The sequence below is a fragment of the Gavia stellata genome, chromosome 2 (assembly GCF_030936135.1).
Source record: "Gavia stellata isolate bGavSte3 chromosome 2, bGavSte3.hap2, whole genome shotgun sequence".
Classification (NCBI taxonomy): domain Eukaryota; kingdom Metazoa; phylum Chordata; class Aves; order Gaviiformes; family Gaviidae; genus Gavia; species Gavia stellata.
The window spans coordinates 63,929,054-63,944,097 of NC_082595.1; the positions used below are offsets into that span (position 1 = coordinate 63,929,054).

Here is a 15,044-nt window from a genome sequence, read left to right on the forward strand (position 1 = left end):
CCCGGCGCCGCCTGCGCGGCTCTCTGCGGCCAGCCGCTGCCTGTGCGGCGGCTCCCTGTAGGGGGCGCGGTACGAGTCTGCTCGCCGCCGGCGGCCCTCTCTTGGCTGGGGTGGACGACGGCTCGTCGGTAGGGGGCGGGCCGTATGGCGGCGCCGCTCCGCCTGGGCCGCGCTGCACGCCTGCTGCCGGCTGCCGCCGCCGCTACGGCCCGAGTATCAGTCCCGTGGCTGTCTCCGCGCCTCGCTTCATCCTCCTTCTCTTCTTCCCGCCTCTCTCCGCCGCCGCCCGCCATGCAGGCCTTCCAGTATCCCGAGGTGTACCGCGACGAGACCGCCGTGAGTACGGCCCTCGCCGGGGCAGCACGCCGGCGCGTGGCGGCCGTCAGGCCCGGCCGCGGGGACAGCCTCTCTCGCCAGCCGCCTCGGTGCTGCAGGGGGCCGCGGGCCGCCTTGAGGGGGTTAGCGGCTTCTCGGCTTTCAGGGCTTTGTTCGGCTTCGGCCGTTGAAAGTCCAACGCGCTCCGTTTAAAGGCTCTCGGGTTTTAACGTCTGTGGGCCGTGGCGGCTGCTGGGGGCTTGTTACAAGCAGGATTTGTGGCCTTTGTGCCGGTGCCTGCGGGCACGTCCCGCGTGTGTGGGGCCAACGCCGCCGCCCGGGGCGGGCTGCTGCCCGGCTGAGGCGGGGGGTGGCTGGCGGGGGCTGCTCTCATGGCCGTGCCGAGTCGGGAGTGCAGATCCCGGAGCTTCTAGTACCGCTGCGTGTTCCTGGGAAATCCAGGCCTCCACCTGGGCTGGAGCAGCATGCAGAGGACCGAGTAGTCTATTTTTATATGATGGCACATCTGCAAGATAGTCCCCTTGTGTTCCAACCGTAACTTGATACACAAGGTTTGCTGTGTAAGTTTGGCTAAAATGGGTTCAGTTTTCATCTCTTTTTGCAAAGGACTGTGCTTTAGGTGCCAGCCCAGGAATTATTTACAAAACTAACATCACTTTTAAAACGAAATGTTTGCCGACATGAGCCAACACTGGACAAACTTAAGTATTTACATTCATAGTTGAGTGAAAGGCTGAACTGTGCAACTCCTAACAGCAGGTATCTAGTCTTATTTTGTATACTGGCAGAAGGAAGCAGATGAATTCAACCACCTGGGTTAGCATTTTGTGGGGTTCTTTTTTTAATTAAATTGTGTGTATACTTTACTCATATGTTAGTGAGCAGCAGTAGTAGGGAGGGCTAAACCAGAGACAGTTAGTTGCATAACCAGAACTACATTTTGGGTGCATCCAGTAATTGGGTTTTATGATTTGATTTGAACATCTGGATTTGGAGGAGGTTTGGGGTTGTCTGGTTGGGTCTTTTTTTGGGGGGGGGTGTTTGTGTTTTTTTGTTTTGGGTTTTTTTTTAATTACTTTCCTTCCACAAGATAGATTAGTAATTTATGTTCATGTTCTGCATTTCTGTGGTGCTCTGTGTTTTTTTCTGAGGACAACTCTGCTACCTTGGAGCCATCACCAAAGAATGGTAATATTAGCAACTCACTTGGGAGCAAGGTGTTGCTTTTCAGCACTGTATGCTTTTGTGAAATTCCAAATACCCTTCATCTTGATGGAAAGAGTTTGCTTGTGTCCATGTCTTTTTAAAGTATTGTATTTTATAAATTCAGGTGTTGGATTACCATGGGTGTAAAATAAGCGACCCATACTGCTGGCTTGAAGATCCCGATAGTGAACAGACAAAGGTAAACTTTCTTTGTACAGGAATGGCTGTTTTGACATGGTTCTCTTCTATAGACTAGGTGCATGGGTACTCTGTCTTTGAAGGACCTGCAATACTTTTTGAAAACTTACATAGTGAATGTAGGTGTAGTTCATGTGATATCTTATGGCGCCAACACCAATGTCATTATTTTGTACCTTTGTGTTAATGGGGGAAAGACTGGAACACTTGGTATAACCTAGATCACAGAATTTGGAAAACTAAGGCCCTGTTTCTCTTGCACCCGTTTTTCTTAAACAATTTGAATGCTCAGGGTGCTGTTGTCACACTGAAGCCAAACACTCTGATTTTAGAGTGCTTTATCCACTGTCCTAAGTACATCTAAAATTGCCATAGTAAAGTAGTTAAGGAAGGGTAGAAAGAAAACTCCTTTGGCTTGCTTTCTTTGTACAGTGACAAAGTGTGTGAATCTTTTTTTTTTTTTTTTACTTTTGGACCCTGTTATTTTTTTACAAAAAAACCTGAAATGTTTTCCTCATGCAATTAGGCTTTGTAGTGGCTTCTATTACAGATTTCAGATGTTAGTGTTTTCAGCGTGCAGTCTGGTATAGCTAGACTGTGCTGCTGGAACTGGCCTTTCGCTGAGAAAGAATCCTGAAAAATAATAAATTATGACTGTAAGCCAGTTCTTCTGATACTCATATCATAAGGAGTTGCAGGGGTGATGGCCAGAAAGTGGTAGGTGGCAGTGTGGAGGGGGTTTCTTCTGTAATGGCTAACAACTTTGTGATAACTGTAGTTCGAGAGCTAAAACACTGGCGTCTATCACGTATGCATGATTGTATCGGAAAGATGATGGAGGGCAGCATCTCCATTTAAAAATATCCTGCCGTGCGATTCCATTAGTGAGATTCCTTCTAGGTTCTCTCATGTATGTGCTTACATAATACATCTTGATGAAGATGGTCGAATAGAACTTGTTGTAACTGTCAAGAGCAAGACAAAATGTGTACAGTTAGGATCCTATTCCCTACTTACAAATCTATCAGCATATATAAAGACTCATAAAGGTTCATTTGGCGTCAGTTTTTACTGAAAAACTCTGCCATGGACATTAACACTGAAAATTAGATATTTAGTAAGTTGGGAGTATTTGATTTTTTGATTCTGGCATCCTTAAGATGTTACGTTTTTCTTTTATAGAGGCCTTACAAATACCTATTAAAGTGGTTTTCAGGATCCTGTGGAAGAGTTGGGATTGAGAAAGTGCCAAGACCTGACTTTTTGTGTCCCTGTGTTCAATATTGTTGCCATACAGTGTGAACAGGTTGCATGAGACCAGTTGGAGGATGGTGAATCTCGTAAACCACAACCTCTGGAGAATATAGGAAGCAAAATAAGGAATGGGGGATTATAACATCCTCAAAAATGCAGCAGCCCAAACACAAGATGTCACACTGGTGAATGAAAATATTGTTAAATCTTACTTGCTTACAGTCTAAAAAACACATGCCTTGGCAGAATTTTGCAGTGCAGTAGTAGTATGATGCAAAGAGTGGAGAGAGTTCCCGTGTGTCTAAGTATATATGTCATCTTTTTCCGAAGTTCCAGGAGTTACTGAATAAAGGGAATTAAAGTATTTTGCTGTTCTACCTCTTTCATAGAAGAGGTCAGAAAAAAATAATCTTGAAGTGCTAAACTCCTTTCATCTGCTTTATCACTTGCTTCTTTGTGCTCTGCAGCAGAGGTTGCTGATGGCCACTCTTTCTTGCTAGCTTTTCTTAATAGTTTTATCTCCAACTTCTTAAGATAGTTTGCAGGACTCCTGCAGAATAGCCATTCTGCACCTGCCAGATCAAAGAATATCCAGGCACTGGTATAGAGGCAATTGAATGACTGTGCGGGCTTCAGAGAGAATTTGGAGCGTGCTTTGTAGACTTTTCAAGGCTTCAGGTCACTGACCTTGAGACCTGTGTCCTTCCCATTCTTCCTCCAAGTCACTTGCTGTCTTTATGCACCCCTGAATATCCCAAACCTCTATTTGCTTTGGGGAGGAGTAAAAATATCCTGTGTACACCTCCAACAATAGGCTACCTTTAATTTTCTACATATTAAATACAGAACTAGAGGAAGAATTCCTTGGGCATCCATGCTCATCTGTAGTGAAAGAGCCCCTATTTGGTTCCTGTTTACAACATGCTTGCTTGATTTGAGTATGTGTAACAGTGAAAATTTTGGTTTGTGCCAAGAGTGACGATTGAACATCATTCAATTATTAAGTTAGGAATCTTTTCTTACATGCAAGCGGTCAAAATTATTTGGTGTGTGCTGTCAAATAGATACACAAATATGTTGGAATTGTACTTTTCTAGACTTAGCAAAAATAGTCACGTCAAGCATTGGTGTGGTCATAGAAAATAAATGGGTAGGCCTTACTTTGTTTCTGTGTTGATGTGAGTCAGTGAAACATCAAATTTATTATTTCTTGAAGCATGGAGCAAGAAGCACAGGCAAGTGAGATTGGTCTTAACTCTGGAATTTTCATGGTAGTTTCACCTGATGTCCACCGTAGGGTTAACAGGACAGGGACTGAAAGAAATTATCCACAACAGCTATGCATATAAAGTATCATACTCATTTTTCCTGTGGCTAGTCCAAATGATCTTGTGGGGTCTGCTAGTTAGCAGCTTACAAACGAGTGAACATAGAAGGGTTGGATTTTTTTTATAACTGCTTTAATCAGGCATTTTTGCAGTGAGAGTAGAGTGCAGATGGTACTGTAACTGATCCGCTGTAGTTTGCAGGTTTCGATTAAGTCAGGTGGTTCTGTAGTTTCTCTCTGCCCTCCCTCCTCCTTCTTGCACTGACCTGAATGTTTCTGTCCCTCCCTTGCATGGGTATAGCCATCACAAGGTGATGTTCTGGAGGGGAAGCCTTTGGTGGATTAGTTTTCTGTTGGCACACATGCTTAATCTAGGTCACCCCAAGACCACATGACAGTTGGATCTAAGATGGTTCAAGTATGGGATCTTTCCTTTTCTAGCAGCCCACAGCCTACTTTTAATTAGGTGAAAGTCAAATAGGTCTAGAAACTTTTCAGCCAGGTTGCCGAGATGATATTATTCCATATGCAGTGTATATATCGGCTGTAAAAAGGAGGTTATTGAAATCTGCAGGTGGCTAAGCAGGACTGTTTCCTGTCAGATGCACAGTCTTAGAGCTGAGTAAGCCAATCATCAAGGCACATCCTCAGTCTCCTGTGGAAAAGCTGTCGTCCAAGAAGTATGTGCTTCCACGTTCATGATCTATGTGCTTTACTATATCACTTTTTTCCCTGCGTGTGCTTGGTTGGAGTAGTCATGTGCAGCTATAAGCAAACAAAACTCCCTCCTCCAGATACGTAAATAAAAACTGAGCCCCTGGTGAGATAGGGAAGTTCCTACCTCACTTTGGAGAGAGGAAGTGTGGAAGTTGGGTTCATGCTCTGCTACTGTTTGGCCATTGACCTTTAAGACAGAGTGAGAAAGCATCCCTGGCATACCTGAAACGTTATGCTATGCTGGCAAAACACTTCTGGTGATGACATAGGCCACAACTGCAAAACCACACTTTTACTGTTGTCTTGGGTTTGGCTTTGTTAGACTTTTCAACTTCTTGGTTTGTTTTTACACTTTGTGGGAAATAAGCTCTTTTTTAGACTGCAGCAAAGTCTTTTGCTACTGTAAGTATGTCAGTCATATACAGTACCTTAACTCACTGACAGTGTAGGCAGTAATGCATAGCTTGTTCCAGACATGAGGGATGGACAAGGGATGAAAGAGCAGGCATCATGTAGCATACACAGCTGAGTTGCGGTATTATGAACAGGTGTATGTTTGGATTAAGACTAGAATTGAAACTCTCAAAACTACAATTAAATGGATTTGTAGTTATAATTGACCAGTGTTTCATTCACATGTTTTGATAAATTTCCAGTTGCACTTTGAATTTTTCTTTGCTAAATACTAAAGTAAATACTAAGAAGCAAGCCACCAGAAATCTGCTTAGTTTTATTTTATAATACTTAAAAAAAGGTATGTATCTTCTTGTAGGAGTTGCACTGAAGTACCTTTTACTGAGAAGATATATATGAAGATTTTGGGGGTAAATATTAAACAAACTGTAAATACTTTACAGATTAATAACAAAGACTGGTAATGTTAAAAAAATTTCTATCCTAAGACTTCTTGGAAAGTATACTGTAAGTGGAAATCATTATCTTGTCAAGAGAATAGCTTAGTGGCATGTAGAAAGCTGATAGGTTGTAACAAAGCATGGTTAAAAAATTTTGTAGCGTGTATTTCTTAGGTGAAATTTAGTTACACTTTTTAAAAAAAAAAAAACAATTGGCCTGCTCAAGTAATGGCCAAACACTTCAGCCTCAAGTAGAATATCTCTACTGTTAGTGCAACACTTTAGAAGTTCTTTTGCTTTTCAAATTACCTTATTTTCTGAGACACCCATAAGCATATGCCTTACTTGGACCCTTATTCTGTCCTTTCTTCTAGCAAATTCTGTCCTGGTTCAAGGCTTGTGATAGATTGTCAGATGCAGATTTCTGCAGGTAAAATAGGAATCTTTCTCTATAGGCTCATGAAGATGTACAGAGAGTTACTGTTAGCGCTGTAGCCTGGGTGGCATCTGTTTAGCCCATTGTGGTGGATGAAGTCGTTTACTGTGAGAGTTTCTGCTGACATCTGTTCCTGTACTTTACCTAGAGCAGTATTTCAATTATGTATTGCTTTTTGAACATGAGTGCAACCTCATGCTCAAAAGTGTAAGAACAAAGAGTTTCCAAACTGGACTGGCTTCTCCTTGGTGGAACTCTTTGAAAAACCTGTAATTCCTACTCCTTTTTTAGATAGCAATGGCATTCCATTTCACAAATAGTCTTGGAATCTTTGGTGCATACTAAGAGGAAATGGGGAAAAATAAATATATTAAGTCCCTGTAAAAGCAAAATTACTAGTGACTCAGTTGTGAGTGCAATAGTATGTAAGCAAGCTCTTGTGCAATGAATGCTTGTAAAGAAAAGTTTGTGTCTCCTCTTTGAATACCAGTAATGAAAGCAGATGTGGTAATATGTGACTGCAGTTAAAAGTGAGTAACACACAGTATACCCTTGCAGCAATGTTACCATTTTGGTCGCATTATTGATAGATGAAACAAAGGTATGTGCCAGTTTCCGTCCACTAAATGCAACTGAAAAATGCTTTTGCCTATCCAGTACAATGGATGGTTTTATACATGTTTTTGTAAGACATCTTTTCTCTGAAAATGTCACAGCACTTTGAGTAGTTAGTTTATTTGTGTAGCATGCGCTGTCTAGATTTTTGTGTATGTGGTCTTTGAAATTCATGTGTTTCCATTTAGAGAAAGCACATAGTTCTTGGGTAGATTTGATTGAGTTCTTTCATCTGATGGGGTGGGGGGGAAACTGTTATAGTGGTGCAATGTGGAGGCTACCACTGGGATGTGCTGTGCTGCTGTGCTGGGTGTTAAAGCTGTCTTTGCCAGTAAGATCCTCAAAGGAAGAATAGAAGCAAAAATTGGCCTTCTCTTGGCAATGCATTCACCTCTTTCCTTCCTTTTTCTCAGGGAATCATTTCCTGACTCGATCCTTGCTGATGCATAGAGTCTAATTTTGAGTAAAGGTCCGGAAGTCATCATTGTTAGCCTTCTGTATCTGTTCCTTTTCGGTGCTGTAGTGCTCACTTTCTTGTGTCATCTTTGAGTGGTGACTTGTGTGTAACCAGCTCGCATGTTCTTAAACTAATATGTTTCAGCACTTAGCAATGCCCTAAGAGCACTTGGCTAATTCTGCACTCACATGTTTAAAGCTTATCAGTTTCTGTATGCTTTGTTAGGCACGAACAAATACCTCTCAAGTGAAGACTGACCGTAATTAATGCACTTTCTCCTTTACCTTTTGGCCTGACAAATCTCTGAAAACACAGCTTGGCATTAATGCAGCTCTTGACTGTGCACTGCTGTGGCAACGAGGCAAATAGGAGGGAGAATGTCTCTACTTGCCCTATGTGCTTACTTCTCACCATGTGAAATGTCTGTAAAATGCTACTGAAAGAGTTTTATGTTCTATTCTTTCCTCTTTTTCACCTGAAGAATTAATACATGAGTAAACATTGATAGCAACTGGTAAATGTGTGCCAGGTACTCTGTACAGCAGCTGGCTTTTCTGAAGAACTATGAAACACAAGTTGTAGAATATGGATTGTAGCCCAGCTGCTCCGGTGGGTCATGCCCAGTGGTGAAGAGTAGCTCAGATGGTATCATGCGTTGATCTGCTTGCTGTGTGACAGATTCAGGACAAGTAGATACAATAGCCTCTTTCAAAGAACTGAGGAAGAGGCCGGTGTAAGCAAGAGATGAGCGGACATCTAGAGGCTCACTTTGGAGATGAGAGGCTGGGGTCCAAGAGTGATACTGCAGCCATCATTGCGACATCTGGCTGTGAATTATAGGCAAACACACTGAGTCCTGTCCTTCCCACTCTGTGTTAGAGACAGAAAAGCCTGCATGTCTGCTTCTTAGCAGCTGTGGTTCACCTTAAGATGCTTAGGTATTAATTTTATGTTAATGTATTGTGCTATATATAGGGATGGTGAAACACCAACAGAGCACCAGTTTTTCCATGTGTGCCATGGGAGTGGAAGCCTCTAAAAATCAGCTGGAGTGGTAATGGTTTTGGCCACTGTCATTAAGTGTTTGTGACTGGGAGGTGCAGTGTTTTGAAGAAACCAGACTCCTCAAAGTTATCTTCTCAGAGATTAGGTATTCTTGCCTTTTGTAACTAAGAACTGATCTGTGGACAGTACTTTAGCCTTTCCAAGAAGTAGTGGCTGGGACTAATCCTGAGTGTTACGTTAACAAAATGTCATGTGCACCATCTGTTGTTCATCCTGTATCATCTTCCAGCCCTTCACAGCTCCTGAAATGATAGTGCTGTCTGTGGGCAAAAGGGTCTCTGTTGTTTATCTGTTTCCTAATTTATTTATCCTAGAGTACTGGAGTAGCATATATTTGTGGTGACGTAAGGGAAGATGGTATTTCCTAGGTATATACTGTAAGTTAGCTTTTCTATGCCATTTAGGCAAATATAAGGAGGGTTTTTAAAAGCAGGAGGTTTGGGGTTTTTTTTTTAAAGGGGAATGGCAGGAATCTGGCTTGTCTTTGGCCAAACCACTGGTTGCTCCAGCATGTGCCCTGGAGAGACGTTATTCAAGATATGAGATCAGTCTTGTTATAGTATTGTGGCATAATGCAAATAAGTATGTAAGACTCTTCAGGTGTGACTCTACACAGCCTATATGAGGGGAAAGATGTCTGTGTTGCATTGCTTCAGAAAATAGTGTTTTCTGTAGGAAATATGCATTTCTGCTTGAGTTCATGTATTTTTTGGGTGGATTGGTTTTTTTCAGGCATTTGTGGAGGCTCAGAACAAGCTTACCGTACCCTTCCTCGAGCAGTGTCCTGTCAGAGGACTGTTCAAAGAACGAATGACTGAACTCTACGATTATCCTAAGTACAGTTGCCACTTCAAGAAAGGAAAAAGGTATGTGAGGAATGTCTTTGTAGGTGGTGATGAACGTGAAGCAAGTCAAAAGCAACTACTAGTTAGGAAAACAAATTATAAATTGTAAGCTCAACATTATAAATTACTAAGCTCAACATAGCCTGGCAATGTGCACTTGCAGCCCAGAAAGCCAGCCATATCCTGGGCTGCATCAAAAGAAGCATGACCAGCAGGTTGAGGGAGGTGATTCACCCCCTCTACTCCGCTCTTGTGAGACCCTACCTGGAGTACTGCGTCCAGCTCTGGGGCCCCCAACATAAGGACATGGACCTGTTGGAGCGAGTCCAGAGGAGGGCCATGAAGATGATCAGAGGGCTGGAGCACCTCTCCTCTGAAGACAGGCTGAGAGAATTGGGGTTGTTCAGCCTGGAGAAGAGAAGGCTCCAGGGAGACCTTCTAGCAGCCTTCCAGTACCTGAAGGGGGCCTACAAGAAAGCTGGAGAGGGACTTTTTACAAGGGCATGTAGTGATGGGACAGGGGGTAATGGGTTTAAGCTGAAAGAGGGTAGATTTAGATTAGATATTAGGAAGAAATTCTTCACCATGAGGGTGGTGAGGCACTGGAACAGGTTGCCCAGAGAAGCTGTGGATGCCCCATCCCTGGAAGTGTTCAAAGCCGGGTTGGATGGGGCTTTGAGCAACCTGGTCTAGTGGAAGGTGTCCCTGCCCATGGCAGGGGGGTTGGAACTAGATGATCTTTCAGGTCCCTTCCAATCCAAACCATTCTATGATTCTAGAGTTATATTTGTATTTATTCCTTTATAGTTGGGAAATAGGAAAAGTAAGCCAATATTAATACATACGGTTGTATGATGCAGAACACAAGATGCCTGACTGTCTCCAATTCCCAGTCATATTATCTTCTTGTGCTTTTGCCCTCTTTTCTTTTTATAGGAAGAACTGTGAGTTTATCAAAACTCGGAAAACTTTGTAGAATAACTGTTGTAAAGTAAAACTTTGAGGAGTTCCTTTCAGGGTTGCTCACTGTCAGTATAGTTAAAAGCCCTTCATCCTGAAAACAGCACAAGTCTGTCATGAACACATTGTTCTAAATATTTACTAAAATACTGCTTTTATGTTGGACATGCTTTGAGCAGCTGGTAGGATTTTTGTTTAGTCATAGCCAGTGAAAAGCAGTGGGAATTCCCTTGTGAAAAACAGTTCCTGTATCTGCAGGGGTTAGGGGAAAAAAAATTTGGAGGACTTAGGGCAACTGATGCAAAAAGATCTGTCTTCTAAGAAATAAAGTAGTCCTGCTATATTCCACTACCTAGTCTACTTGTATCCCTGTTTTAATTCTGTGACTAGGTAAAGAGATGGTGCTTATGTGGCTTACCTAAGGTCTGGAGACTGCAGCTGCTACTCAATTTTATGTGACCTTTTTCAGAAACACTACCAGTCTCCTAGAGAAAGGGAGTAAAGTGGTGAAACTGCTGACTAACTTAGTAATATCTAAAGATTGTTTTAGCAGTTGAAAAAGAGGTAGTGCGAACAACCAGCCGTTCTTAATCATGGGAAACACAAATATACTTTTTCAGTATTTTCAATTTGTTTGATCTGTGGTGAGTGAGCACCCAGATATGCCGGGTATGTTTTCGCTGTCATCCACAGGAAAGAGCAGAAGATGTGTCATTGCCTTAAGATTTCTGCACAGATATTGAGGGAGATCTGCTACTCTTTAGTTACCTGTCCTATGCTGTGAGGAGGGTGTGTATAGGGAAAAGAGGGAAAGTCTGTACTATGTGTTTTTTTAAAAAGTATATTGCGGGGAGTGAACCCAAGCTGATGTTGATTTAAGTTGTCACTGATGTGGCACAGCACGCCAATGTATAGAGGCGCGAGGTTTAAGCCCAGAAGTTTAGGGCAGTGCTGCATCCAGAGAAGTAAGCCTCGTTGAGCGAGTTAGGCAAAGGTTATTAGTTTGTATATGATGCTCATGCAGATGTAGCTATGCTGAATCTGATTCTGGAGCAGACTTGGTCAGCAACTGTTCTGGATTCTCTGACCCATTCTTCCTGTGCGGTGCAAACATGTCTGGGTGTGGTTACCTTCAGTGCTGATAAGGCTTGATGGTGTGGAAGTGCTCATGGCAGTGATGAATATAGTCTCTGCTAGAGATAAAAAGTCTTAATTTGATGCAGCTGACTATCCTCCAGAAAGAACATTTATGCCAGGAGCTTCATGTGCTTTAATTTATGACACTTTACTTTGATTTTAATAGAGGTCTTTTTTTCTGAGTGTTACTCTATTTCTTGGCACGTGCTGAACTGAAATCACAGTGGTTTAAAAATCATACCAAAAACATATATTATGGTGTTTGAGGAGATCAAGAGGGCTCTACCAAGTTAAGTAACACTTAGTAAAGGGCGGGGGGAGGAACCATTCTATTTGAAGAACTATCTGAACTTCCCATGACACTTAGAAATTCTTAAATTTAATTACTCCAGTTTTCTGCCAAAGAACAGCTGCTTAAGGACAGTGTCTGAAGAGCTGTTCTGTAGAATCTGCAGAAATGAAGAGTGTCCAGGGAGGTGCTGTGCCTGTCACATTGTTTGACCTTTGCTTTCCAGCTTATTACCTAGCATTGCAGAGGTGAAATTGGCTAGAAAATGCATGGTCAAATGGAAGATGACATATTTTTTTCTTCTGTTCCTTTGAACCTTTCAATTTTGTCACTCACTGAACATTATTGTTAGTATTTGAACATATTACTTGTTCAGATTGTTAGCCGTGCCTTTGAGTATAGTTCCCCCTTCTGGGTTTACCAGGTTCCCGTGCTTGTATCCAAGTACTGGACAGTTTTAGGGAATGTGTGAACTTTATGTTTAGGTTTGAACATTACCCCATAAATTCCCCCGTGCCCCCAGGTGAAGCTGCTATTTGATTTGTATTAATCACAGGTTTGTCTAGTAAAACTCAGAAGTCTTATGAAGGAAGAAAAGTGTAGTACCTATGAATTGCATAGAATACAGTTATTAATTTCTTTGTGCTCTGTAGTGTCTTCTGATGTGAAGAGTATCCCTCACTAAAGAGAATTCTGTAATTCTCTGTTCCTACAACTTTTTCAAAACTCAGAGTTTTATGGACATTGGGAAATACAGTTGAAAGAATTTCAGTTCTGTTTCATTTGAACATCTGTCTGCCACCCGATACAGATTGAAAGCAGCTATATGAATGACAAAGCTTAGAACATAGGGGATGGAAACCTGCGCCAATACTTTCAACAGGGAAACACTAAGGCTGCCAGAGCTGTTTAATGTAGACAGTTACGTAGCGTTTATAGTATACTTACCTTTGTTTGAAACGCATTGTGACAAATGCAGCTTTTATTTTTACAAGATGTTTTGGATGCATCCTCTAGTCTCCTCTATACAATCTATATCATGATGGGATGAGATTCCTCTCATTTTTAGAGGCGTAGAAATTGGTGTCTGGGCTTCTTCTGTACTAAGGGGGAGGGAAGGGCACCTACAGAGGGTGGTTAAATCCCTGATGGCCACAGGGGAAGCCATGATTCCTACTTTACTGTGAACCTTGTGTTTCCCTTATATATTTATCTTTCTTTTATTCACTTCATGACAATCTCACACAAGTTCTTCTTGCTTGCCTAACTGAAAATCTGAGTTCTTCCTACTTATTTTTACCTCTTGTGTTCTTTAGGTATTTTCACTTCTACAATACAGGACTGCAGAACCAGCGAGTTTTATATGTACAAGACTCTTTGGATGCCGATGCCAAAGTTTTTCTTGATCCAAATAAGCTTTCTGATGATGGCACTGTGGCTTTACGAGGTTAGTGAGACAGCAGTTCCTGCTGAGTAAGTCTTCAGCAGAAGCTGGAAATGGTTCCCAGCTCTTCATCTATACAGGCTAGAATGGCTTGTTTTAATCAAAGTAGTCACAATAGTCATATCTGGATTTGTATAGTGTTTCAGAATAACACTGCTAAATCTACTTTGTATTCATAATTAATTTGGTTCAGTTTCTCAATGTCTTTTTTCACAACTCTGTAACAGGTTTCCGCTGGAATATGAACAGATCTTGAGGCTGTCCATAGCAAGGAAAAAAGTTTATGTATTTATATTGACTAATTCTCTTAAAATTGTATTTTGTATCTTTAACACAAGCCAGCAAGTTGAAGTAAGAGATTGTGAAGGAATGTAATGTTAACTTTTATGAGAATCATAACATTACTTGTGTTCACTAGGGCTTTAACTTGTGTTAGCTGTTCATTTTCCCACTCCCTATTGGCTTATTGGAGAAGCAAGACTCTTGGACCTAGAAGTCCTTTAAGTCTGTTCAAGGCCAGTTAATAAAAACAGGAAAGAATTAGCGGATGAAGTGTGACCTAGTTGAAAAGAACCAATATGGCTTTTTTTAGTGAAAAGTCCTGCCTTAAACTGTGCATGTAAGGAGCTGGGTTCATACAGTCTTTTTGTATTTCTAAAAAGCTTATGACAAAGTCTTTTCTAAATGCACTTAGAGAAATAACAGCCGTGGAACAAGAGGGGAAACTCCTGGTGTTGATAAATAATTGATTTAAAGGCAGGGACAGGAATAACTGATTGGTTCTCAAAGAGGAGATCACTGGTAAAGTTCTGTCAGGGATTATGCTCGGACTTGCACTGTTCAGTATGTTCATATATATTAGAAAAAGGAGTGAGTGGTGAGGTGGCAGAGTTTGGCAACAATTCCAGGTAAAGGCTGAAGAATGAGCGTGAAGAGCTGCAGGAAGATAGTGAGTGGGCAATAAATCAACAGGTAGAAGTCTCTGTGCAGGTAAATTAAGTGACGCATAGGGGACAAACAGTCCTAATGTCATTTGTAGAGGAATGGATGGAATGGACTCTGAGCTGACCATAACTGGGAACAATTCTTAGGCTGTAATACATAGTTCCATGAAAATGTCAGCCTGGTTCTCAGTAGCAGCCAAACCAGTACATCAAATGTCAGAAATAATTAAGAAGGAAATGGGTAACAAAACAGAAAATGCCATTATGTTAGCAACCCGGGGGTTTATACAGTAGCGTTGAATATTAAATATAGTTCCCATCCCCTCAGCTCAAAGGGGGCTCTGAAATACAGTTTAGAGGAGGGCAATAGGAACAATCAAGGGTATGGAGCAAAGGTCAGGAACAATTGAGTGTGCCTAGATCAGTCAGCTTGGCAAAGGGACAATTTAGCAGGGATATAATAGAGGTCTACAGAATCATTTGTGGCATGCAGTAGCATGGACAGAGCGAATAGGGGACAGCTAGTTGACATTTTTGCTATTACAAGTATGAGGGGATATCAAATGAAGGCAGTGGGAGTTGAGTCCAAAGCAAACAAAAGAGGGTGGTGGTTCATACCGTAAGAAGTAGATTTGTAGAACCCCTTACCAACAGATGTTGGTGGTGCAAAAAACTTACTGTGGATTTAAAGGGAAGCTGGACAAGGTCAAGGAAGAGGGAAGCATTGAGGACTACTGATGAACTACTTTATGGAAAAGAAGTCTCCTAAGCTAAAAATGGTCAGAGGTTGTAATAATATTTGAAGGAAATATTACGTGTGCTTGTATTGTTCTTACTGTTGTAGGCATCTCCTTGTGACTACTCCTGAGGACAGCTAGGTAGAATCTTGTTCTGAATCAGAATGGCCACTCATGTTCTTCTGGGGGAGAATATGTTAGGGTGGCACAGTGGTGTCTCTCA

General features: G+C 41.9%; 1 protein-coding gene across 1 annotated transcript in view; it reads left to right on the plus strand.

Moving 5' to 3' along the window:
- The first annotated feature begins 275 nt into the window (after positions 1-275).
- Positions 276-15,044, plus strand: part of PREP (prolyl endopeptidase) — a 110,856-nt gene continuing 96,087 nt past the window's right edge. Inside the window, exons 1-4 of the mRNA XM_059830225.1 lie at positions 276-336; positions 1,667-1,741; positions 9,198-9,331; positions 13,013-13,143. Coding sequence (XP_059686208.1) covers positions 292-336; positions 1,667-1,741; positions 9,198-9,331; positions 13,013-13,143 — 385 coding nt within the window. The 5' untranslated portion in view covers positions 276-291. The remainder of the gene's footprint in view (positions 337-1,666; positions 1,742-9,197; positions 9,332-13,012; positions 13,144-15,044) is intronic.